General features: G+C 40.3%; 1 protein-coding gene across 2 annotated transcripts in view; it reads right to left on the bottom strand.

The window, feature by feature from the left end:
- XDH (xanthine dehydrogenase) overlaps positions 1-26,136 on the bottom strand; it is a 53,523-nt gene extending 27,387 nt beyond the window's left edge. For both annotated transcript variants that reach the window (XM_027696488.1, XM_027696489.1), the window contains exons 1-15: positions 25,851-26,136; positions 18,817-18,874; positions 16,380-16,476; positions 15,091-15,199; positions 13,946-14,072; positions 13,054-13,115; positions 10,944-11,012; positions 10,051-10,119; positions 9,520-9,606; positions 8,085-8,226; positions 7,209-7,301; positions 6,123-6,274; positions 5,200-5,293; positions 4,267-4,376; positions 344-528 (exon numbers count right to left, since the gene is read on the bottom strand). In XM_027696488.1, coding sequence (XP_027552289.1) covers positions 344-528; positions 4,267-4,376; positions 5,200-5,293; positions 6,123-6,274; positions 7,209-7,301; positions 8,085-8,226; positions 9,520-9,606; positions 10,051-10,119; positions 10,944-11,012; positions 13,054-13,115; positions 13,946-14,072; positions 15,091-15,199; positions 16,380-16,476; positions 18,817-18,874; positions 25,851-25,904 — 1,508 coding nt within the window. In that variant the 5' untranslated portion in view covers positions 25,905-26,136. The remainder of the gene's footprint in view (positions 1-343; positions 529-4,266; positions 4,377-5,199; positions 5,294-6,122; positions 6,275-7,208; positions 7,302-8,084; positions 8,227-9,519; positions 9,607-10,050; positions 10,120-10,943; positions 11,013-13,053; positions 13,116-13,945; positions 14,073-15,090; positions 15,200-16,379; positions 16,477-18,816; positions 18,875-25,850) is intronic.
- Between the last annotated feature and the right edge of the window lie 258 nt (positions 26,137-26,394).

Below are 26,394 nucleotides of genomic sequence, written 5' to 3'. Positions count from 1 at the left end.
AAAGCTATTAAATGATAACAGCATGGATTTCTCAGTCCAGTTTGAGATAAACCCAGTTTTCTAGGTCATGCCCACATCCAGCTTCTGTCCACTTCAACAGATGAGTGAATTTGGCAAGAGAATGGCTCTCTGAACAAGAGAATTACATGAATCTTTGAGAGTAAAGAGTACTGGAGGAAGCAAGGCATCACACAAAACACACACTGCTGCAGAAGTGTAGCTACACTTCTTCCCTTTTCTCCTTCTGTGTACTATTAGAGATGATTTAGGGTATTTGAACTGCTCCTGGAGAAAATCAGAACCATTCCATTACACAGCTTTTCTATCACAGAAAAAATCTTACCTGCCAGTGAGCTCCTTGCAAGTTTTTAGTGCCAGGACAGTTGTAGGAGCCATTCCTCCATAGCTTAGTTTTATCTCCTCCACCCGGCTAGTGCCATCTTGGAACAGGACTCTCATCCCACAGGTCACAATAGCAATGTCATCTTCACGACGGGAAGCCTGCTTGAAAGCTGAGAAGTATTCACCCTAGAAGACAGGAAAATATTTCTTTATTCTCTACCTTGGCATGCTTTAAAGTATAAATATTGGCAAGCTATTAATCTATCTCTACATGGATGAGCTATTCCAGGGAACTGTATCTGATTGATTCATCATGCAGGGCCAAGCAGGACATGTTTGTTCAGGCAACACTGTATATTTTCACATAGTACAATGGTTGATTCCAGTATTAGATCCATGGTTATTAGCCAGTCTAGGACCGTAGAGAAAGTGAACTTTGATGGAAATCTGCTCATACCCATTACAATTTTTTCCATATCTTTAGAGGAAGAACCAGGACAGACTGCTTGTACATAAACAAGATTACAGTTTCTCAGCAACTTTTTCTTTCTCCCAGGCTGCTAAGCTGCAAGTCTAATCAGTAAAACTCATATCCTAAACCCCTTCCTCTCAGAAGTCATCAAACTCTTCAAGAACTGAAATCCATAATAACAAATGTCTCTCAGTTCTAGGATAGACCAGACTAATTAATATAAGACAATTTCAACCTGTTACTGCAAATACAATTCTCAGTTACTGTCCTGAATCCTCTGCTGGTCTCAACAGAGTGAGGAAATTCTTGTAAATGCACCAGCAACTCCAAATCACAAAACCCAGAAGCTCTCCTATGAAAAGTGCCAGTAGATAAGAGATTAACACTCCACCAGTATCCACTGAGTAACAGTGTCACCCTGGAGTCATGGTATGGTCAATCCCCTTGCCTGTGCTGCACATTACAACAAATTACTGTTCAGGCATCCTGCAGACTAAGAGAGGAATCAGATCTGATGTTTTTGCACAGCTTTTCTGCAGAGTTTTCTGACAAATTTAATCTCTAATACTTTAGCCAAGTGATTCTGCACAGCACAGCAGTCTGTTCCATTAATTACTTCTAATCAGAAGAGGACAGCAATTCTTTCATTATTGTAAAGAACAATTTCTCTACTGTTGACAATGACAAGTTTCACAAGAGGTCCCTTTTGTGCATCGAGGACTTGTTACTGGAGAGATAACTGGAGGGTGTGTTTCATTTCCTGAATTCAAGTAATTACTTGGCAGCCTGCAGATAATAGCAGAGGAGCATCAGTAGCATCCTCCCAGCAAGGACATTCTGCCACTCTACTTGTGAAAACAATTAGCTTTCAAAGAGGAAAAAAAGGAGCCTCTTACTGCATACTTAAGAGATTTCCAATAACATGATTGCAATAAGAGGACAATATTTGCCTTCACTCCTCACAAAGCACCGTAATTCTCTTGGTACAGACTCCAGTGTGGGAGGAAAGGCACTCGCTATTTTTCTTCACTAGGAGTGTAGGTAAGATAACCATCAAATCAGCTGCTCATGTCTGTCCCACCTCTTGGTGAAACAACAGAGCATCTAAACTATCCCAGTAAGAGTTTCTAGGTGTTGGTTATTCTCACAGGAAAGCAAAACAACCCTTACTCTTAAGGACTGCATATTAAGGACCTAGACCAGCATCTCCTTTCCCTTTCTGGACAAGATGCAATACCAGAAAAGAAAACATTAAGAAATCCACAGGCCCCACAAGATTCATAGGCAGCATACACAATTTCTTCAGCCCATCACCATGGAATATGAAGATCAACAATGAATGAAGGCTAGAGGATACTAAATTAAAGGAGGAAATAAGATTTCATGACCACTTTCTGTCTCTTCAGTAGGACAAAAATTGTGATACCATGAGCCTATGATGGCAATACTGAGCAAACAGTAGGTTAAGGTTCATGTCCAAAGACAGAAATATATAAGCATTGCGTTTCTAGGCTTCTTCTATTTGATGTCTAGGTAGTACAGAATACTGTTATCATAAAAATTGACTGCAATAGAGAAAGATGTATAAGAGATGTATAGAGAAAGGAAAAGCACATGAGAAACTGATGGTCACTAGGTGAGTAATGATGCAAGTGGTGCATAATATTTGTGAACATTATCTGAAAGGAGTGTTTTTTTAGTCCAAAAGAGAAAGAGGGTTGTTCAATAAAGGACATGTCCTGTTTTAGGAATGCCTTGTTATTTACAAAAAGATAAGCAGTTTTCTTTTCTGGAATCTGTTTATATTTTATCTTTAATCCCAGGAGCTATTTTCTTTCCTAGTACTGCCTTTCCTTGGCTGTAATTGCCTTACAAGTATAGGTTCAAAAATCTTTATTCTCTGAATATCTTAAATATCTGACACACAAACTAGCAGGGAAAAAAGGTGTTGCCTCCTCTCCCTTGACAGCCTCTCTGTGATTAAGCCTACCCTAAGCTCAAATCCTCTGCAGTAACACTGAATTGTGTAAACTTCTAAACTTCTTTAGTTTAATTGTTTCTGGGGTTTAGCCAGTCTTATCCTTGTTGTGACAAGTTACATCAATGCAAGACGTAACATCAATTTTAAACAAACATAAAGTAAAAAAATTTGTCTAGCTGTGTGCTGACACAGCCCTGCTCCCACTTGTGAGGAAATCACAGTTGCAGAAGGCTTTGCCTGCCACATGCCAGCAGCTTCAGACATGCCCTGAAGAACTTTAGTCTCCCTGACTGTGGGCAAAGATCAGCCAAGAAACCATGAGGTAGAGTTCAAAAGTTATTTTAGTTTTTCAGATCAATGAGCTGCATATAATCTAGGGATGAAGCCACTGTACTTGTAAAAATTTCTGTGTTTTGTGAAATTCCTCTATGACTGTCATATGGATGGAGGAACATGTGGTTTTCCATTGGCTGCCTCAAGTGTGTTCCTCATTTTGGCAAGAAGTGATGTTTCTTGCAATTATCACAAGACCAAAAAAGGAACACTTAAAAAATAAATGAAAAAATAGCATTAAAAAACCCACTTGTATTCCCTTAATAGTTACATAGCAAAATCTGAAAGGATAGACAAAGGACTTATTGGTTCTATCCCATAATATGATAGCATTTTAAGTAAATCAGTGTTTTTCATTTATAAAGAAAATGTGTCACTACACCATGAATCCTTGCATCTTATAACCTGGGGCCTTGAGCCCTAGAAAGGTAAATACCTTCACAAGCATAAAATTATAGTCTGGTGTTCTAAGCCCTAGAGGAAAAAAAGAGAGTTTTACCTCTGAGACACTCTGAATCAGTCAAGGTTCATGCTGCTACAGCAGGAAAGCATTCATTTTTCTATTTGAAGGAATTTTTTCAGGCTCATTTGAAGTTGCAAGTCCACATTGCCAAAATGGCCTAAAAACCAGTCCTTGCGGTTTCCATCTTGCAAGGCAAGGATGCAGAAACTGAATTTCCCTTTTATCCATACATGCTTTTTACAATTTCTTTTCCCATTTTGATTCACAGAAATTAAGCAGGAGCCTTGGGAACCTTAACCTCACTTTATGTCAGGAACTGCTAAAATCTTTGCTGTACTGTTTTTCAAACAGAACTTATACCTCTGGGAACATCACTTTGTCACATTTTGTCGTTACTGAATGCACTCAAAAACCTTCAGACAATAAAGTGAAATTTGTATTTCTCACACCAGAAAACTTCTTGAGCTTACCATACTTTATCACAGAGAGCAGCTTCCCTTGCTTGTCAAAAATAGTGTATTGCTAGTTTTTCTACAAATAATTTACTTGTCTGTTGGTCCACTTGGGACTGCATAAGCATTTGGAGGTTGGTCAGGGAAAAAGTGTCTAGCATGGAAAATAACTCTCAATTAACAGCATTTTAGCTCTGTGGACAGTATTTTCCTACAAGCTTACCTTCTTGCTGTAGGGTATTTCAACAGAGAGAAGTATTTCTTCAGGCTTAACTACTGTCTTTCTGTACCCAGTGAAAAACTTTTCATCCATCGTGATAGTCCTTTTGCCCTCTGTAGAGCAAAGAAATATCAATGGTGGATGAATGAAGAATGGCAATAGCAAATGCAAAAGAGCCTTCAACCTACACAAATCACTCTTGATATCAAACTATTTTCATTTTTCCACCCTCTTTCACCAAATCAGGAAGGGTTTTCTCACATTAACTTTGGTATTTATGGAATCTATGACAGCTTCTGCCTATGTATTAAGTTTTCTATGCACAAGCAGTGATCAAAGACACCTCCTTCCTTCTTTATCTAGTTAAAGCTGATCCTCCAGGTGAACCAGTTTCCAATACCCCAACAAAATCCTCTCTTTCTCCTTTCCATAGCCTCCACACAAACCAGCACAAGAGAATGTCAGTTCACTGACCAGACAGTCCACTTACTTCAAGGATCCCATTTCAAAAAAATTATTCCTAAGAGCAAATAAAAACTGAGATGTTTGGCTTTCTTCATAGAAGAACAAAACAAAACAAGCCTCAGTCTTTACCTGAATAAACCATAAGGATCAAAGTATGATAGTGACAGAAATTATTTCATGCTTAATAGACATCTTCAACCAGCTCTTCACAAGGATGTACCTGTAAGTACATACACAGCACCAGAGATAAAATCTGGCACAGAAGTTCAAAATTCTTTAAGAAGCCAAACTTAGGCCTAGTTTTAGGACTTCAGCCTCAAAAAGGGTGAAACCCCTGAAGACTCAGACTAAGCCTATTTTACACAACGTTAACTTCCATTTTCAAGTTCTGACCTGACGTAACAACCCATAGCAGAGGGGTGTTGATTATCCCACTCCCCTCAGTGCCACAGGGAAATGTAAGTAACTTACCTTTTGATACCAGAGTCAATTTGCTTCCACTTGCCATTAACACAGGATTTAAATCAGAAATTGGGCTTGCTGTCATTATGTTCCCACCAAGAGCCTAGAGTGATAATAATGCATTAGATAAATATTAAAAATCTTAGCAATTTTAGGCCTCTAAGTGGGAAAACCTAAGCACTGTGAAGTTAGTTGCTGTCCCAGTGAATATTTACATTTGCCTGAAACAGACTTAAAGCAGTGTTTTATTAATCCATCATAACTACCTTACGCTCAAACCTCATGTGCACAACAATGCCAAAATTCAATCACTGTAGCTGCCATTAAGGGAAGATCCATGAAACTATAAAGCATTTTTTCAGTAACAAACAGGAACCCAAGTTTTTTGTCTGCAATACCACTGTATGGCACAGTATCTCATGGAACAAAATTTCATGTTTGGTAGATTGGTTTACCTGTTTGCTTGTTTTGAGTTTTTTTTCTTATAATATACAGAGTTTGAACCTTCTCCTTTAAAACTAGAGGAAAATTTGCCAAATCTGATGCATTAATACTGTGACTATCACGGCTGTGCTGGCAGTAATAAACACACCTGCTTCTTTGAAGTTTGTCCAGCAGCCTAAATACATTTTTGTTAAATTAGTCAAATCTCACTACAGTTTCTCCCACTTGCTGATAACAGCAATGGAAAACCTGGACAACTGCCATGTTTTCCTTGCTTGCTAGATCTGTGACATCAGTACAGCACAGACACCAGCTGAGGCCCATGCTGCTGTCAGTTCCTGGGGCTGATTTTTGTGTACTAGTTTCTTCACTGAGGTTTGCAAATGTTCTTATGTGAGAAGCACAAGGCACACCAGCATTGGGTGAGGCAGGCCAGCTCCTCAGACTGAGCTTTCAGTCACAGTTCCTGGTGCTCCTGAGAGACTTACAGCAACATTCCTGATCTGTGGCCCTGCAAACCACCGCAGCTGTTCCAGGACAGCCTGGAAGACCTCCGTTTTGTATGGAGGAAGCTCTGCCACTGCTTTTCTCATAACCTCCTCTACTGAGCGCAGGGTACAGGCAGCGCCGATGGTGACCCCTGTAAACAAACAATGGAAAAGAATTACTGTCCTCAAAATGTCAAGGTACAGGAGAAGGGTTGTGACTGTGTCTGCAAAGCTAGATGCCACTGAGTTTAATTAGACCTTAAGTTACTCAAAACTACTTAGCATGCATTGCATGTAAACATCACATCCTCAAAACAAAATTCACCTTAAATCACAGCTCATGGTGATGCTTTTTCTCACTTGACAACACACCATCCTTTTGCCTCAGGGTATTATTAACAATATTGTCCTCCTATAGGTATTAGGTTGTCCTTTGAGAAATGAACTCCAACTTCTTTCCAGTTTCCACACTTCCAATATTCTACCAGACACTGAGCCACATGCACTACATTGTCCTAATTGCACCTATTTGTAAGGTTGACCCTTTTCCACCATGAAGATAAAGTCAATAGAATCATAAAACTTGGAAAATACTTCCAAGATCATCGAGTCCAGCCTTGGACTGAACACCACCATGTCAGCTAAAGCATAGCATTACAGTGCTACATCCAGCCATTTCTTGAACACTTCCAGGGATGGTGATTGCATCACCTCCCTGGATAGCCCATTCCAATGCTTAGCCATCCTTTCAGTGAAGAAATTCTTCATGATGTCCAACCTGAACCTTCCCTGTGCATCTTGAGGCCATTTCCTCTTGTTCTGTCACTGAGAAGAGACCAACCCCCACCTGGCTACAAGCTCCCTTGGGTTGTTATAGAGAGAGACAAGGTCACCCCTGAGCATCCTTTTCTCCATCATGAACACCCCAGCTCATTTTTTTACATATCCCTCACTTAATTCCTTGCATGGGAAAGGCATAATGGATACAGATTGCAGTTTTTAATCTGAGGATTTTCCTTCTTACCTCTTTATTATTCCACGGAGTCCCCACTCAGCTCACAGGCTCTCTGCCTCTTTTTTGCTCACCTGTTTCAGTGTGCTGAACAGCATTCATTTCAGGGATCCATGCTGGTGCTATTATCACTGGATACAACAAGTTCTTTAACCTCATCTCGATACCTGAAGGAAAAGTAAGGCTCCTTCAGTTACACACAGGTGACAGAGATCCTAAGTTAGCTGTTTCCCAATGAAATGTAAGCAGGCCTCCTAAGGAGCCAGTTCATCTATCATCTGTTACACAGATTATATAAGGACACAGACATACCAAACTAAAAGCTGTTTTCACTAATATCACAGTTTTCATAGGGAAGTTTTAGAGACTCTTTTCTAGTCTTACAATAACCTTAAACACACTGTTTGGTACTTGTATAACCTGGCTATTGTTGTACATAATCCTTCAGGGAAGAACAGTGAATACAATAAACCATACAGCGTTCGGGGATCATCTTCTGAACCAATTGCTCAGGCTAACAGCATTACTAAATATGCCTGAACTCTCCTCCTCAGCACTTACATTTGCAGAAGTATCTATCTGGGGTGAGCCAACAATAAGATTTCAAGTCTTAAGAGTTTGCCCTCTGAAAAGTCCTTCAAAACACAGGTTTCACAACTGAATTCATTTGATTATAGAGATATTTTATGCTGTGTAACTCCCCTCTTCTCAAAATTCCACAAAATGGCACAAAGGCTCAGAGATCTGGATTAGCATTTTTTTTGCCCAGCACAGGGAAAAACATTCACTGTGAGATTAATTTACCTAAGAAAATCTCTTCCTATATACAACCTGAAAATCAAACAGCTTTTAACAGAAATAGCATCAGAAAAGTTTGCATTTGCACTGTTTTCACTAAATATTCCATGGAAAGTTTTCCAACTGCTCATAATGAGTATCAACTCTCTTACCGACTTCTGTGTTCCCCACAACGAGTCTGGCATTGGGGTACTGGGATTTGAGAGCCACCAATTCCTTGAGAGTTGTAGGCTGGATCCACATCACACGCTCGCCTTTGAAACACATCTGTTTCTGCTGTTTGTTACTCTGAGTCTGCAAAAGTGAATTCAGATAGAGCTCAGACCCTACATCAAGCCAAGAATCCCTGCTCACATGCTGCCCATGCCTATGCCAGGCCAGGCTCCATCTCAGTCAAGTTACTGACAGGTGGCTGTGATATCCTCACTGTTGTTGGCAGTTGGCCATTCCCCATCCTTCTGCTAGCAGTGACGAAAATCTTTTTTGTGCTGCCAAAAGTGCTCCCTTCCTGATGCTGCCAGGTGCATCCTGCTGCCACATCTCCCTGGCAAGACCTCTGCCAGCAAGCTCCATCTGACCAAAGTTCTGGCAGATGCTCGTGGCTTCAGGCACCTTACAAATAATGGGTTTTCCACTCTCACCTCAATCCAAAAATGCCAGTCTTCGGCACTGATGAATTTTAGCTACCAGGTAGGCCAGATTCTGATTCCCTTTTTAACTCCTTCATCCAGTGACTGAAGAAAACAGACTTATATGTCTGCCTCAGAGCAACATGAGATCAACCCTTGGGCAGGAGAACATCTTAGAGAAGAAACAGAGGAGCCCTATCTCAAGCTTAATATGTGTTATGCTGTGGTCTGTGAGAACCTACTCATGACACATTTAGGCTGGGTACAGCAGCAGAATTAATGACTGAATATCAACTGTTCGTTAAATGTGAAGGAAGTTGTGAACGTGCCATGTGCTGGAATAGATTCTTGGCTGGGAGGCATTGCTTAGGGGAAAATATCCCAAAAAAGACAGCAATGAAACATGGAGAAAAACTGATCTCATCTAACTTTTAAAGTTAGTGTGACCCAACCAACTTCTACTCTTGCTACACTGACTGAAGGGAAGTTGATGCTTTTGGAAAGTCAGCTAGTTGAGACGTATATTCAGCTACATCCCATAGCTCCTCCTGCCCTTCCTACGCTCTAAAGGGAGCACAGGGATAAGCTCAGATACATCTGTATTTGAGGTGGAACTTCACATACAACCTAGTAAATTAAAATTTAGATGTCTGCAACTGTTCCACCCCTTGACAGGCAGTGACCAGAAAGGAAGGCAACCCAAGATCAGAGACACATATAGTGAGAACCAGAGAGGAAAGCCAGACAGGTGGAGCAGACACCTGGCCTGCATATTTTTTAAGCCTCCCTGGCTAAACTCCTTCTGTTTTATAAAACAGGGAAGGATTCGTGCCCATGTATCTTCCTTTATCAGCAGCCACCTTTTGCCCAGACATTTCCTCAGGGCAGAGTCACTCAAACCCCGTGCAGAACAATGAAACCAACAAATCACATACTATTGCTTTTTGAATGAACTTACCATTAACTCGGGTGGGAAGATTGGCTCCTGTGTGGGGTCCAAAGGCTGGAACTCAGAAGAATTGAACAGGCTGGAGGACAGCATTGTCTGTGACAGAGAAAGTGCAAGTGGCTAGTGGCAGAGGACAAAACTATCCACATAGAACCCGAAGTCACTCCTCTTTCTAGTCAAATCCTTGTTACTATTTCATGGAGCAAAGAACTGCAAACCCAGTGAAGTGATGCCACCTCATCAAGTGTTTAAGGTTCTTCAGTCTTTTTTTTCCAATTTCAATGCATGTTTGAAACCTCAACCCTGAACACTAATATGTTTTTGTCAATCAAAAGTGCCCTTTCACCCTGGCATGTTAAATTACATAAAGATACCTTTTCTGAGGTATACTTTTCTGACCATAAAATATAAATTAGTCTAAACTGCTTTGCATAAATATAGCTAAATTAAAAGCACTGGGCTTGGGCATACAACAAGCCAGAGCTAAGACTTACGAACATCAGAAATAGAGAAAAAACTAATAGTTGAGAGGCACCTTACCACACTGTCTTCTTTTCCATTCATGCAGCAGCCTGGACCATTGGCTTTTCCTCCACAGCAGCCCCCATTCTGAAGAAGAAACAAGCACATTTCAACTATTTTAAATAAAGTCAAAACATTCTGATTTTTACAGGACGTAGTCCTCTCCTTTTATCAATTCCTGGATTGCAGAAATTTGCAGTAACCTTTTCCATTTACAAACTATTTGGATGAGAAAATTCCTAGCATTCTAATTGTTGGAGTATTCTACACAACACTGGATGTTTCCTAACAAAGAAACCACAGAAATTCACTGGAATTTTCTGGCAATGAATTTCTCTATATTCTCTGTTTCCTAAATTCATTATATACTCACACTACCTTATTCCTCAATTCCTTGTTTTTGTTCCTTCATTGTTTGTACCTCAATTGGTACATGAAATGTGATTAACTTTTTTGCTCCAGATATTCCAAAAGGTTCCAACTGCACAGTTTATTGGAACAGAGATTAAATTACTTCATTCATCACTGGACTGCAAAGTTTGGGAAAGATCATACTGGGGAACCAAGATCTGGTTTTCAGATCTGTTTTCACAGGAAGATGGATCACTTCACCATACCAGAAGATGGTAGCATATTGCTAACAGTTGTAACTATGCTATTTTGCAAAAATGTTGCATCTTGTAGGTTCAGAAGGAACTTATCTATCTCACTATTGTAAAACCTGTGTCATGATGGCTAGTCATGCTCGTCAGGACATACACAGTCACATCATTTTCCAAGAGACAGAGATTGAAAACAGCTCAGAGAGCTCTGAGTATCTGCACCACAGTAGAGCCAGATAGGTAGCTAATACATCAAAGCTCTAATACTATATTGAAAATTGAGGTTATGGGTTCTAACATTCAGCTTACCATGCTATTTTCCCTCCCACTACGACAGCATCCAGTGCCGTTGGCAACTCTGCCACAGCAATTCATGTCCTGTGGGAACAAAAACTGTTCTGAGAAAAATGTGCAGATTCCAAGGAAATAAAGTAGACTTGATTCCCTTTTGGGGGAAATTGATCCCACATCTATTATACCCAAAGCAGAAATAGGAGATGGAAGATACCAAGCAAATAGATGTTTCTCTTGGCAATGCAAGGCAATATCCCACAGTGTGATGGCTGGGTCATGCCCGTTCTGCTGACAGACCTCTTGTTCTGGTCTAGAACTGTTCTCATTCAACCAGTATCTCTGCTCCAGCTGGAGCTGTGAGGAGACACCCAGAGAAGACTTAAAGTGACAAGCACATACAATACCTAGTACTCTACCACCAGTCAGAAGATCTGACTTCTTTTTCAACCTGACTCCATCTAGTTTCATTTCTTGAATTGCTCTTGTACTGGGATAGGCAGCAAACAACAGAAGCCTGTCCACATTCCACCTGCTGGTCACAATTTAGATCTCTATCAGAGGTCAAAATAAACCAATATATGGGCTATATAGAACCCCCTCCTCTCCCTGACATCACTTTTCCAGGCTGAAGTGCCCCAGACTACTCAGTGCTTCCCTGTGTGGAAGTCAGATTACCACAGATGTGATCCTTGTTCCACTTGTCTGAATCTTCTTCTGTTCTGCTACACCATGTTAGGGATGAGAGGAGCAGAACTCCACAGAATACTCAAGTGTAGGAAGAGTCATGATATAGAAAACATCATGGCAGTTTTCTGTTTTGTTCTCTACCCTTTGAAGTGCTGTTCTCACCGCCAGCGAGCATTCAGCTCATGCTTACATGAAACTGTCTGTCCAACCTCCAAGATCATCTTCCTGTGTAGTAACAGGAAGATGAACTTGTGTCTGCTCACAGCCTATCTTTTTATATGCAAAATGAGAACTGCATTTCACTCTGTAAATTGTTTTGCATTTATTTGCCCTCAATTTTTTATCCCATTCTATTCTCTCAGGTCGATAAAATCCTTTTGAAATTCCTCAGTCAGTTCCTGCCTTCACTACCCAGACTAATTTGGTAACTCACATCACTACTCATACTCTTTTCCACAGCATTTAGGGATACCTTCAACAGCCTTGCTCCCACCACATGTCCCAGCAGAACTCCAACACTGACCTCCCTCCATTGCAAAAATACACCATTTTCTCCTACCTGCCATTTCCTGCCTTTTAACCAATCTTTCATCCATACAGATTTCTTCCCTCTTACCCCATATGACTCTTTATTGTCTCTTTGGTGAGACACTGTTGAAAGCCTGTTGGAAATCCAAGTAGGCTATATCAACTGGGTTTATCAGCCATTTGTAGTGGATCTCAGTCTTGTTTGTATTATCTTTTGTTGATCTCAATTCTGGATAATACAATTAAATTAATGGGCATCATTCTAAATTCTTTCCTTTTGATATTTAATACCAGTGTAGCCCCATAAGTGGCTAGTAATCACTAAAGTACCTAATGATCTCTTCTCTTCACAGCCTCCAGCAGTCTTTCAGGTAAAAAAGCAGCAGAGAAATTTTATGGCAAAGCTTCATGTCTCACCCAAATCAGCAGAATAATTCTGGACAAGAGCTATACAGCAATAACTTCAACTTCTTTTCAGAGCTATTCCAGCTCTGCAGCTGATCTTTCAAGCAAGCAAATTCCTCATTAGATTCCTCCACAGCATGTCCCTATCGGTGTACCATACCTTTAACTTTTTCCACATCAGGAATCATCTGCAAACTGTATTATGTGGAGATTGTGAGTTTTTTAGAGACTTACAGAATAGAATTACAGAGTCTGATTACCTGTGATCCAATAAGGGACCATCAGGCAGATTTTATTCAAGTGTAACTGGAGTGAATAAAGGAGTTGGTCTTTTTGCATTCTTAATGCATGAAGCACATACAAAGGGGTCAAAAGTTGGAGTTGCATTGTTGCAGCATTTATATCTCCTTCCTTCCCATTTCAGCTCATGAGGTGTTTAAGTAGCAGAGAGAAAAACAGCCAGCCTTCCAGATTTTTTTTTTAAATGTTATCTGAAGACACTTACTTTAGCAAATGTCCTGTATCCTTCCAGAATGGGTCTGTAGCCTGTACATCGACACAAGTTCCCTGCATTGCCAGAGCAAAAGGTTAAAGATTTAGCACCATTTGGCTACGAAGTTCTCTTCTTTTAGATAGTTTCATTGTTTCTCACAAAAGATTGTCAAATATAGATAAAGCTAATGAAAAAACTGGGAGGGAAAAAATTTCATTAGTAAACCTGCAACAATCCTACCATTACTTCTTGTTGAAATTTTAAATTGAAATTCATTTAGAACAAATTCAATCTGCCTTATTCATTTATCTCAATTGTGTGAGCCTTATCAGTGTGACTATTATATTCCATCTCCCGAATTACACAGAGTTTGCTTTCTCCTGCATCATCATTCCTCTAGGATCATTTCTGAAAGCACAGTACTGACTCTAACTTCAGCAATAACAACAGCCTCTCAGATGATTTACACAGTTGGTTTCTGCCCCACTCCATCATGCATATTGGTTTCTTGGTCCTTTACTTGAGGTTGCCTGGCCCAGGTATTCTCCATCACCTCTGCAGGCTCTTGTGGCAGCAGTGAATAAGCAAGGACACTTACAAGTCCCTCAGAGACAGGCCACCTTTTGTTCTGTGTTAATATTAGTGGGTTCCTAATCCAAGATTGAGGCCACTTGCCTCTGCTTATGGGCAAAGAATGAGGTTCTGTGAGATCTTCCACAGGCCATTTTTTTTCACTTCATAGCACCTATCCAGTCCCTTAGTGGAAAAGCTAGTTCTTAACCTCATAACAATCAGCTATTTTTAATAAAACACATTAAATAAAGGTGCACCTCCATCCCATTTGGTGAAGCAGATGTAATAAAACCAGAACAGGTCACATCCCTGCAGGGTTTATGAGTATTACCTTGGAAAGCATCTTCAATTTCTTCCATTTTGGGCTCAGGGTTGTTCCGAAGCAATGTATACATGGACATGACAATGCCTGGAGTACAAAAGCCACATTGGGAACCATGACTTTTTGCTATCCTCTCCTGAGAGAAAGTAAAAACAACCATTAGCCCGTAATATCACGATGACATCAGTGCTGTGCTTGTTTCTGTAACATCTCTGCTAAAAAGAACACCCAGTCTCACCAGGGGAGATAAGATTATCACCAGATGTTATCTGATGAGATGGTCAATTAATCTGTGAAGCAGACTTCAAATTAAAAAACAGCATGAAAAGTCTGTACCTAGGCTTTGAACACACACTGAAACTGAAGGTAACTAGAAGCCTCCAGTGAGATCAGGAGTTCTTCAGATTTACCATGCTAGGAATGTTGGGGCTACCTGAGTCTGAGTTTCAAAGCTTGGAATCTTCAGGGGAAGTAGGGAAAAGAAGACAAACAAACAAAGGTCAGACTAGCTGCCATCCATTGATGCATATCTAACTTATTTTTGACTTCGTTGTTTACTGTCTTAGATAGATATTGGCACAAGTCCTACCCACTGTGCAAACTGAGATGAGGTAAGGCTGCATTATAACACTGCGCCATAAAAGCAAGGCTTCACATTCCTGTCACATCTCCACAACAAGAATATTTTGAGACTGTAGAAAGTTTGCTGAAGCAAACTTTACTTCACTACCACAGGGAAGGTTCCTAACTATGCAGGATGAGAAACTAAGGTCATTCATGGAAGGTCATAGGAGAGTCAAAACTCATCTCAGATTTCCTAGCTCCAAGTCACTATATTGCTGGCTTTCCCTGCAACATCAGTCTCCCCAGTCCAGGATGTTAACCAAACGCAGCCATGTAGCCCTAGAACAAAAGCATTAACAATTCAGCCAGGATAGCACCAGTCAACTTGCCAGGGGCATAACAGGGCTGCAGCATTGACCCAGGGGGTTGATTCTGGCACTTAGACATCCCTCCAAGTAGGGACTACTCACATGGAAAGCCAATCTCTTGGCTTTAACATTACAGTGGAGGTCTCAACACTCTGTAACAGAAGTAATTATCCTAGGAAAACATGGATAGAGGATTTAAGGTTACCAGGATTAATAGCTTACCTGGGCTGGGTGCAGCCTGGATTTTGTGTTTCCTATGCCTTCAACAGTAGTTACAGCTACATGATGCAGGGCACAGACAGGGAAGAGGCAAGCATTGGCAGTATGGTGGCTAAAATAATAAATTAAGGTCATTTCATTCAACAATGATGCTCAACAAAGGAAAAAGGAAACAGGAGGACTGAAGAGTACTTAGACACTATAGCAGTGGGCACAAAAAGAGAACTTAAATAGATGTGATAAAGTATTAGTTACAAGCCAAATCCTACACACCTAGTCATCCAAAGTTCTCATCAACTTCACTTGAACATTAAACTGAGCATGCACCATATGATTTGACCTAGAAATAACAACTTTAACCATCTTTGTTGCATGTTAAGCTACACAACCAATATAAGTAATATATAGGGGCAGACTACAAATACCAAGATGTTATGCAGCTGGCCACTTGCAAAGTTAATTAAGAGCACAGAGTTCTTGGCCTTTTACCTAGAAAGCTGTTTCTAGAGGGTACACATAGGGCAAAATCTATACTGAAGGTAAAACAGAATAATGTGGCCAAAACTCTCATAAGAACAAGGTACTTTATCTCATTTCTATCAAGACAGAATAATGACCCTAATATCCTATTAATGGCCACACTATTAAGCAGAACCACTAAGTTAGATGATACAAGTTAAAGTATCTCCAAGTATTATTCCAAATATATCAAAGATTTCAGTGCTTTCTATTCCCCACAGTAAACATAAACTGGAGCCTGTCTCTCTGCCTCATCCTCTCTCCTCATTCCTATTTATGTTTGATGCCATTGCTTCACCTTCTGATTAATTAAAGTGAGAACAGGAGGAAAGTTTATTTCTCAGGAAATAATTCTGATGGTTACAAGTAGAGAAAAAAGTTAATATCTGCTGGCATACAGAAACCACATTATTGTAGTAATACAATAACAATAAAGATTTTATCACAGTTATCATTATTTGGATCATCATAGGGAAAAGCTACATTATACTGGAAGAGTATTTCTGAACTGGGAAAAGGCAGATAAGACTATGTGCTAGAATCAGTGCAGATATTGCAGGGCACAATGAAATAGTTCTGTGCAATGCTTTAAGAAAAAATACCTTCTTGTCTTAGCCTTCTGAGTTTATTTTCTGAAAGTGAAAAATAATGTTGTGGCAGAAACATTCATTATATAAGTTTAAAAAAAAAATGAAACTAAACAAAACAAAAGAATACCATTTCTGGAATGTCAAGAACCCAAATCTGTTCACAATTCAAATTGCAAAGGATACAGGATTTTCTTCTGAAATGGATCATACTTGGATATCATAACAGTGCAGGCACCACATCCACCTTCTCCACAGCCTAGTTTGGTTCCACACAGGCCCACTGAGAGTACAGGAATTAAGGAAAACATGAAAAGTGTTGGCAGAAACCTGCTCAAGTTGTCAATCAAGGCTGAGCAACAAGTTCTTGCTGGAAACCAAGCACTCATTTTTATTGCTTAATAATTTGACATAAGCAAAGTTTCAAATGCTGGCATGTGAGCTTTGAGATCAACACCCAAAGCCCTAATAAGGAGGCAGCCCACGTTCCAACAGACTCTTAGAATAAATTAAAAAAAAATCTGAACTTCAACACTTCCCACTTTTCATTACTCAGAGAAAGAAATGACATAAGGGAGATAAAGCACTCAATAATTGCTGAGCAGGAGCTGTTCAGGCATGCAGCCACATCCCTGAGCTGCATGGTGACATCTCCTCCAGCACCTCTGACTGATGGTAGTCGACTTCTTCCCACACCTGGTGACTCCCAGGATCTCACTTGAACTGCTGCTGAACTGTCTGCATCTCAAGACTCATGATTTGGCCACTCAACCTTCTCTCTTGACCCCATATAGGATCACTTGCCAAATTCCTAGGGACAAAACCAGCCAAGCACACTTCCCACGAGTCTGGTTCCCATAAAACCATAGGAGATAGACACTGAGAGCCAGAACTGGTGGAGATGCACACAACCTCTGCAAAGACACTTGGGACCTCACAAAGCACGTGGACTGGCCTAAGCAGATTCCTCTGCAGGCTGCAGAGCTCATGTCTATACTTTACAGTCAGGCATTAGATCAAATATTCTGCAAAGGGATTCAGAAGAAAATTCCTGGAGTCACTTTTACTTTGGGTTCCTTCACTCACTTGAAGGTAATTAGAAGGTGTTATTTATTGCAAAGAGGATTGGACAATGCTGAGACATTTTGGTGGGGAGAAAATCAGCTGATTTCATTGGCAATGGACACATGCCTGTGTTGAGATAACCAATTTAGGCCTGCGAAAAAACAACAGGAACTGTGATAGAGGGAACTCAAATCACTTTCACTTTCACTGCAAAGATTCTGGAACTGACTATTTTCAAAGAATCATAGAAATTATAGAATCATTTAGGTTAGAAAAGATGTTTAAGATCACCAAGTCCAACCATTAACCTAACACTGCCAAGCCCACTACTAAACCCCGTCCCTAAGTGCCTCGTCTACTTTTCATACAATCATGTGCCTGCTTGAGCAGAAATACAGCTTTACTATGTCATCCAATGTTTTTCTTGACAACAATGCTAATCTGCCTCAATAAAACATGTTTCTGAAAGTATTTGTCTGTCCCTAACGAGATATGTACAAAATGAGTTCCCCAGAATGCTCATGCAGAAGATAAGTAGGTTTTGAAGAGCTGAGATTATCCCTTTCCAAAGTTATTTAGATTAGATATCAACAAGCTTAGGCACAAAAGGCCTAGTGGTAAGAAGTGCACACAGGCACAAGAGTTATGCCACTTATAGTTCCTCTTGACCTTTATCCACACAAGGTACAGTCAGATCAATAGGGCTGTTGATAGTTCCGTTGGAAATCCCAAAGAGGAGTGTGATTCATGCCCTCATACTTCTTTCAGATCCCAGACAAACAGAACACGGCAGCAGGGTGAAATAAGTATGCATGACTTTTTCAAGTAATACACCAGCACAGATATGAACAGTTTGGCACATGTACACGCCCAGCTGGCCAGACAAAAACTCAGAAAACATGGAATGACACTACCTACAGAACCAGACCTAGTGTAGCCAGCCTGGTCACCACAGTAATAGCTACCCAGCTTCTGAAGCTATTCTGACTCACATGTTGACCAGCTTCAAACAGAAGTGAAACGTGACTTCCTGCATCTGCTCCTGTAAACATGCCCATGGTACATGATGAGCTTGCCTCCCAGGCTCATCTGATAAACAAGCCACAGAACTGTCATTTATTGGATATTAGCTATCCAGTAACATCCAAATTAATGGATGATACAGCAAGGATTTCAAGTGGCTGTGACGTTTTGGCCAGAAAATTCTTTGCAATTTGTGTGGAACAAAACTAAATTTCCTTCAATTTTATTGTAATCTCAATATTGCTTCCTTTCCATCATATTCTAATTCCTAGACATTCTGAGAGTTTTTCCTTCAAAGCATTAATAAAGTATTTGAAGTTTATTTGAAGTATATTATTTAAAATTTGCTATAGTTTATGCTAGGAATACCAGCTGTAAGCTCTGCCAGGAAGAAACACCAGACCATGCAGACCACTCCCTCTTATACTCTGTGTAAAAGCTCTGCCTAGCACTCAAGTGACAGACACAGCAGTAAACAATCATGAAATGCTGTAGGCATTTAAAGCCTTCTGCAGTTTCTTCTAGCACTGGATACATTTTCTTCGTAAATAAGTTAGCAGAGTTGTTTCTGGGTCCACATCTTTTTCCACCACCTGCAAGAAGCAAAAGGTACTGTTATACACAGAAGATTTTACAACACAGATATATTAATTGGAAGGAGAAAGTCTGGTCTTCCTGCAACTGCTTTTCCAAATTAGGGAGCAAAATCACTGATTAATTCAGCAATGTTGGTCGTGTATTCAGACACAATGTTTCCTTGAATTTATTGTGTATATGCGTTACATAGGTCAGAGTTTTTCAGCCATGGCACACTGAGGCAAATCCAAAAAAAGCCTTCATCAAAAATGGCAAACAGAGTTAGTAGTGAGGAGAGAACTGTGTTCTGTACTCAAGTTTTGGGTTCCTGACATTTCCCCAAATCGTGTCTCATCTTTACTGACCATGCATAGCTGAACTCAGTCCCTTCTTCTTACTGATAGAAGAGACAGAAAAAATGAGCAGACAAACAGAGTGACAGAAACAACAGCAGTAATAGACTTTGCAGAGAAAAAAAAGCAACACTGAAAATTCTGGGACAACACAGGGTGCTGCGGGATGGGCAGCAACTACCAATCCTCTTGAAGTTTCTCTTTCTTCCTTTCTAATCCTAGATCAATCATGTTGCATTAATAGTCATCCTAAATGTGGGAATACGAAATTCCAAGCAAGGAGAAATTTTCTCTGCACATTTTGAGCCAGCTCCATCCTATTAGTAAACAATGCTATTAGGGGTTATCCATTAGACGTAAAATAACCATTAGACATTTTACTTCAACCTCTGCCCAATGGTCAGAAACCAAAGTTCTGCCCTTGCCTCCAAATGGCCACAGAGCTTGTCTCCCCCTTTTTCTGTTGTTAATAAAGTGTCAAGAAACTTTTCCAAATTCACTGTGTGCCAGAATGTAATCATGTGTTCTTGGCTATTATGTTATGCAAGTTCTAAGTACAATAGTTACAGTTTATTTAAATTAATCACTCCCAGTTTGAAGGGCAAATTGAAACAGAGGTCATTTGTGCAAGTTGGTTTGTTTTTTGCTTTTTTTACTGATAAGAAACCTTCGCAACCCTCTGTACTGTTTCACTTTTATGCTTTTGACACGTGACAGGGTTATTCTAAAGAGACAAGGTTCATATTTCCTATTTGAGTCCACCTTTTTAGAACCATCCAATAAAATTGCTGCTACAAAACACAACTGGTCATTTTTTGCACATCTCATTCCTGCATTGGGGATAATGTAGATATCTTTCCTTGAAAAGAAAACAGAGTTCATTCTTCTGTTTTGGGAATGTCACACTGCACATCATGCAGCACTCATGGTTGCTATTACGAGCGGGGTGCCCCTGTTCCCTCACCTTCTGGATGCACAGAAATAAATAACAGCATGCAGCGGCTCTCATGTGGCCATTTGGTTCAGAGTAAGCCCATACATCCCTCTGCAGCAGTCTGGCAAACAAACAGACATGAGTAGATCATTCCAAAAACCCCTGCAACTAAAAGTAGACAAATGGTCTTTCAGAGCCATTTCATGGGCAAAGAGCCTTCCCTGGCAACTCCCACTGTCACTGTCAACCTGAGTTTCTTCCTCGTGTCTGTGCCAATGGACATTGCAAATCCTTCCAAAGCAGCTTCCAAGATAGCCGGGCACAGAGAAAAAGCTTCAGAATAGTTAAAGAGTATTGAGATTATTTTATGCTTAGACCAAAGAAAATGTCTCAGGAGGTTTTCTTGGAAGAATCCAAGATGCACTCTGTCAATTAAAGGTTTGGTCCACTGGCTTCTTTTCAGGAAGTAACAAATTAATCTCTAAACCTTCATTCCTCATTTAACCACTCAGTTCCGTGCACTTTTAGTGAAGTACTTCAGCATGTGTAAAGCCCCAAACTCAAAGCTTTGCTCAATTTTATCAGGAAGTGATATGCAGAAGACCATGTCCCAAACAATCCACACCCTTACTCTGTTCAAACCAACAGCCCTGGATTGCTACTTCAGTCACTTCAAACTACTCCACTGTAGCTGTATATCTGCAATACTGACAGAGACTAGTAATCAGAGGGAGATAAGAGGTAAGAGTTTGGAGAACATTCTGCATTAACATAAATCTCAAACATCAGAGAGCAAGAAGTCATTTCTTTTCACTCAGATTCCTGGTGGGAGGATGCTTGTTTATGAGTCTCTCTTGCTGGGCACAAAGTAAGAACTTGTTGCTGTTCCTGACTTTTTTTCATTGTCATTGATACAGGTTTGTCCTCCAGCATATCATTCCTCCAGTGGTTTGTTGCAATCACCTGCTGTGATTTGTTCTTAAAATATTTTAAAACCCTGTGGGTGGGGATAACATCTCTTGTCTGATGCCCAGTACAATATGATTCACAGCTCAGTATCACAATTCAAGCTCACCTCCCTCGGTGCCCTTGTACAGAAAGAAACTGAATTATATCCATTGCATTCAGTGGTTGTAGGATCAGACTACATAGATAATGCAGTTAAAGAAATATTTCTCTTTTGGCCAGCTACTGTTTTTTAGTGTTTGGTGGTTTGCTTTATTTATTTTTTTTTAAATCAAATGTCATATTGCAGGTATATCAGATTGCCAGCTACATTTTGGCAGATGTACTGCATGCAGTAGCTTAATTATTAATGAAATTCAGAAAGAAACTTTGCTGGAAGTGTTAGGATGGCACTGACACTCAAATGACTCTCAACAACTTTGCTCCGTACTGCTGTGTTTGTATTACATGTCTATTTGTCTACTGATTCTAGGAATCTGAAATACTCAGACCCACCTCAGCTGGGAGCCCAGCCTGGCCCTACAGTTATTAAAGCTTTTAAGTACTGCATGGAACAGGTTCTGAAGCAGTACTCTACACTTTTAGAGCCCATGGGCTAGTCCAGAGAGAGAGATGTTGAGCTCACTTCCCCGTAATTTCATGTACATCCAAGAAATATTTTGTTTTCCAGTTTCTCTACCTGCCTTTTTCTAATTCAGATAACTTTGCCTCTGCAACATAAAGCATCGTATTTAAATTATTATTCCCAGAAACTTAAAAAAATATTTTAATTTAAAAGAAGAGTAGTTGAACAAGGTAAATAGAGGAACAGAAAGAAAGAGAAAACAGAAACTTTCCTAGTTTACCAAGCACACTTTGCTAGAGTTTTTCAGTGAGAAACAGATGCTTTCCTGAAGGACAATCTCCCATTCAATCACTACTCCGTAGTCACTCAGTAAGTTGCAAGAAGTGAAAGGTTTAAACCAGACTGCCACACAGCAAGTTAGGCTAGTCAACTGTAAAGGACCTTAAAATCTGTGAATGTGTTTTTCCTGAAGTCAATGAGAGATTTCAAATTCATTTACTAGGAAAGAGGGCTAGAACACAGATGAACAAACTGAATATAACCACACGATGTAAATCCACTATTGGTCATGAGAACATTTTGTTCTGCTTTAAACCAGCACACTGAAAACTTGTAATTCACTGTTTATGTAGAACCCAGAGGGTCCCAAAGCTCATCCCAAAAAAATCCTGTATTTTAGCCAGTCCCATCTGCAATCCACAGAATATTAGAAGAACTCTAATGTGGCTTCCAGCATAGATCCCCTCTAAGCATTCAGAATAGAAATAGAAATATTGACTACATGTTTGAACTAAAATTACATGCTACATATGCATGAGGCAGATTTGTCAGCTGAGGAAAACAAAATTGCCACTATTAGTTTTAAATTGAGCGTGTTGTTTTCCGTTATAGTCTAGGCAGACTACTAAGATAACTTTGAGTTAGTTGTGTGCCAATCTTTATGTCCAGTGAAGTAAACAGGTGCTTAAAATAAACAGTCCTGAATGTGGAGTATGCTCAGTTGTTCCAAGGAGACTTTCTTTTGACAACAGTGTATACTGGGCTAATGCAAGAGAGGATTTGCTGCCATCCAAGTTCCTATCTTACAAACCACCTCTTATCACAGTGTTTTGTACTATGGCAGAATATCAGCAGCCCATTAGCAATGTCAAGCTGTCATGAATTCACACAGCAGTAATCTTTCCCACTGGCCATGCTATCACATTCTTTGCAGTGAATTAACTGGAACATTTAGTCAGGGATCCAGAAGGATAGAGCCATATCCTAACTTAGAATCATAGAATATCTTGAGTTGGAAGGGACTCACAATGATCATCAAAGTCCAACTCCTGGCCCTGCATAGGACAGCCCCAACAATCACAGCACATGTCTGAGAGCATTATCCAAATACTTCTTGAACTCAGACAGGCTTGGTGCTGTGATCACTTCCATGAGGAGCTTGCTCCCATGCCCAACCACACTCTGGGTAAAGAACCTTTTCCTAATATCTATCCTAAGCCTCCCTGACACAGCTTCACACCATTCCCTCAGATCCTGTCACTGATCACCACAGAAAGAGATCAGTGAGGGCCCCTCCGCTTCCCCTCTTGCTACCTGCCCAGGCACTTCCCACCACTCCTTCCATCACAAAACCTCTCATGTGCACAAATATCCCAACAAACTCCATATTCATTGCCACAGATCAAATTGCCCCATGAGTCTGATTCTTTCTCTTAAACCTGCATTTGGCTGGGTTATAACTCAAACCATTTTGGCAGGACTCCCAAAAAGGGAATAGAAAAGAAAATGCCATTGGAGGCTCTGGGTAGAGCAAGTGGAACCTGCTCCTTTCATAGCACTGCAAGTTCCATGAGCCAGTAGGGAAGGATGCAGAGAGAGCTTTGACATGTTAAATGGGTTGGTACCATTGGTAATATTAATCTTCCACCGGTGATTTTTTTTTTAGCCAAACTGCCAAGATCACACTGTGATAAACCCCTTCACACATGCACATAGTCAGCTCTGAGATGTGGCTTTTGCAAACAGGAACAGCGGTTCCATAAAAATTGCTGAAATGCACCAAGGGCAATGTCATTCACAGTATGTTCATTAGCTGCAGGACTCAGCAAGAACAGACAGAAGGTACAAAACAAACAGGTTGTTTTCTTCTGCTGGCCTTCATAATATAGACTGCTCTTTCTCCCCTTCTCTCCCCCACCCCACACAAATATAAAAGAGTCCCACAGGACCATCTCTGTGCTTTGACTAATAGAGGTTTTCATATGTTAGCCAAGAGTTTCCTCCAGGAGAAGGGGTTTTCTACCAATCTACTCAAAGCAACGCTCCTGTAATGCCTCAGCACCAACCAGTGCTGAAGCAACACCTGTAAATGTATATAGGAATTTGTTTATAAAGAACTTCATTTGAACTTTAGCTGGTCTGGCACCAGAACTACAATTCTCTTTCATTAGGGCATACCAGAAAAAGAAAACCAGACCGGACACTTGGCCTGTATCAAAGTCCAGATTGCCTGAAACATTTGCAGCAACCTCCTGCTCCAAGAACCAAAGAGCTCCCAGTTCCCTGTCTAAAAATTGGGGTTCACAGAGGAGGGATCTCACTAAAACTTCACCAAGCAGAACACAACAAGTTAATGGTATGCCACCTTTGCTCACCACAGCAGAAAATCATCAGATGACATTCATGGATCACCTTGTGCCACAATCTCGACTACCAGGCTCAATTAGCTAGTCATAATTTCTTGGAGTGCTAGGTTTTCACCTCCCTCTAGAAACAGAGAATGGCTGATATGTCAATTAATGTTGACATATGAACCACTACTGATCTGTGTGAGGAGAGCTTCAGTTGTCTTCAGTTGTCATCCTTCTTTATAAAACCTCAGAAACAGGGTGTGCTCTACATCAGTATTACGTTCAAGAGCTCTATGACTAACTTATAATCTATACTATATAAACTTCATTCTTCAGTAAACTATTGATACTTCAATAAAAAAAAACATTGATATCAAATGCACTAGTAACTTGGAAAGTTCAAATTCCAATCCAGTTTGGGATCCAAATTCATAACCAAAACCCCTAATTGTGGCAACAATCTCATTCACATTTACGCCTGATTAAACTAGCATGAAAGATCAACAAAAGCAAAACTGATAGTAATCCTGTGCCAGTCTGTAGTTCAGGGCACAGAGTTTTTTAGCCAACTGAGAGTATTGTGCGATCCCTCAAGGGATTAAAAAATTAATTGTCTAGCCCAAACTTAGTGCAGCATGTGATTTACCCCCAAGCAGTGCACAGGGAAGGTCCACAAATTCTTGTCTCCACACTGGAGTGGATATGCAACCCTCTCATCTTTGCAGGTTTCCCAGCTGGAAGCTGCTTTAGCACAAGTTTCCCTGCCCAAGTATCTAGGCAAGGGGAATGTGATGGACCAAGATTAGCACTGAACTGAGCTCAGAAACAGAACTAACTTGGTACTCACAGTTCAAAGAAAGAGACAGGTTTGACTTGTTAAAAGATTTTCAAGAGTCAAGGCAAAATGATAGCCAGAGAAAGTCCAAACTGAGAAAGGGGGCTCTGGGACAAACTGTTAAAATGTGTCCATCATGTCCATCTCCCCCTGCGAGAAACAGTCACTGTTAGGTTATTGTCAGCAGTTGACCTAAGAATCAGTATCAGTTAATGGACTTCGATTTTTAAGAGTTTTCTAGCTTCTTAAATGGAAATGGAATAAACATTTTACTAAATCTCTTTCAAAAACCAAGTGTCAGAATCACTTGCTGAATATATGATTTATATGGATGCTTACATTTGAGTTACATTTGCCAGATCTCCTGTAATTACTGAAATTATTTCTAGTAGAAATGCCTGTATTAAGCAGCGCACCCTTATTTAAAAGTAGTTACCTAAAAATTGCAGTAAATTATTGCCAACAAATCTAAAATGTAAAAGGAACATTATATAGTTGTGTTACTCTCTGAATAATTCACAAGGTAAAGTCAAAGAAGATAAAAAGCCACTTAGTAAAGCAATAAATATTTTTCACAATTTAATATATAAAAGCCGTGGCATATGTGCTGGTATTAGAAAACTTCAGAGGAGGAAAAAGATGACTAGAAAAGTAAGTAATTGAGCCACAATCCAGGAGCAAGCTGGACAGAAAGCTGGAATCTTTCTTACCTTTTTACCATTCACAAAGAAAACAAGTTCATCCACTGCCTCACTCGGAGCCATCCTGTACACCTTCCAAAATTCACTCAGATAGGGCCACAGACCACCCTTCTGAGAGCAGCCCTACACCCCACAGCACAGTGAGCACCAGCAATACGTCAAGTAATATGAGTCTGCCTCAAGAATGTTTGACTTTATTTCTACATCAGTGCCCTGTGAAACCCCATATTATATAAGAGCCAACGAAGAGGCGTGCCAGCTGCCTTTGGTTGGTGCTTCTGCAGCCGTAATGACAGAAAAGGAGCTGGAACAAGCAGAGTGACCCGCCCCCTTTTATATAGTAATAGATCACAATTCCACTGCATTCCCTTTAGATTACACTGCCAGGCTTGGGGCACTGCAACAAACTCACAGTATTTTGCAATACAATGCAAACTTCGGGGGAGGAAAAGGGGAGGTTCTCCCAACTATCCCTCACCAAATATTGGTATTCCCCTCACAGTGATTTCTAAAGACAGCACCTGCTTATTTAGAAAACTCCTTGATACGTGCA

This window comes from Neopelma chrysocephalum, unplaced genomic scaffold (genome assembly GCF_003984885.1).
Source record: "Neopelma chrysocephalum unplaced genomic scaffold, ASM398488v2 Primary Assembly neopelma1_108, whole genome shotgun sequence".
In the NCBI taxonomy this organism is placed as follows: domain Eukaryota; kingdom Metazoa; phylum Chordata; class Aves; order Passeriformes; family Pipridae; genus Neopelma; species Neopelma chrysocephalum.
Note: the sequence above shows the minus strand (reverse complement) of the source record. Positions and strands in the feature narration are given on the sequence as shown.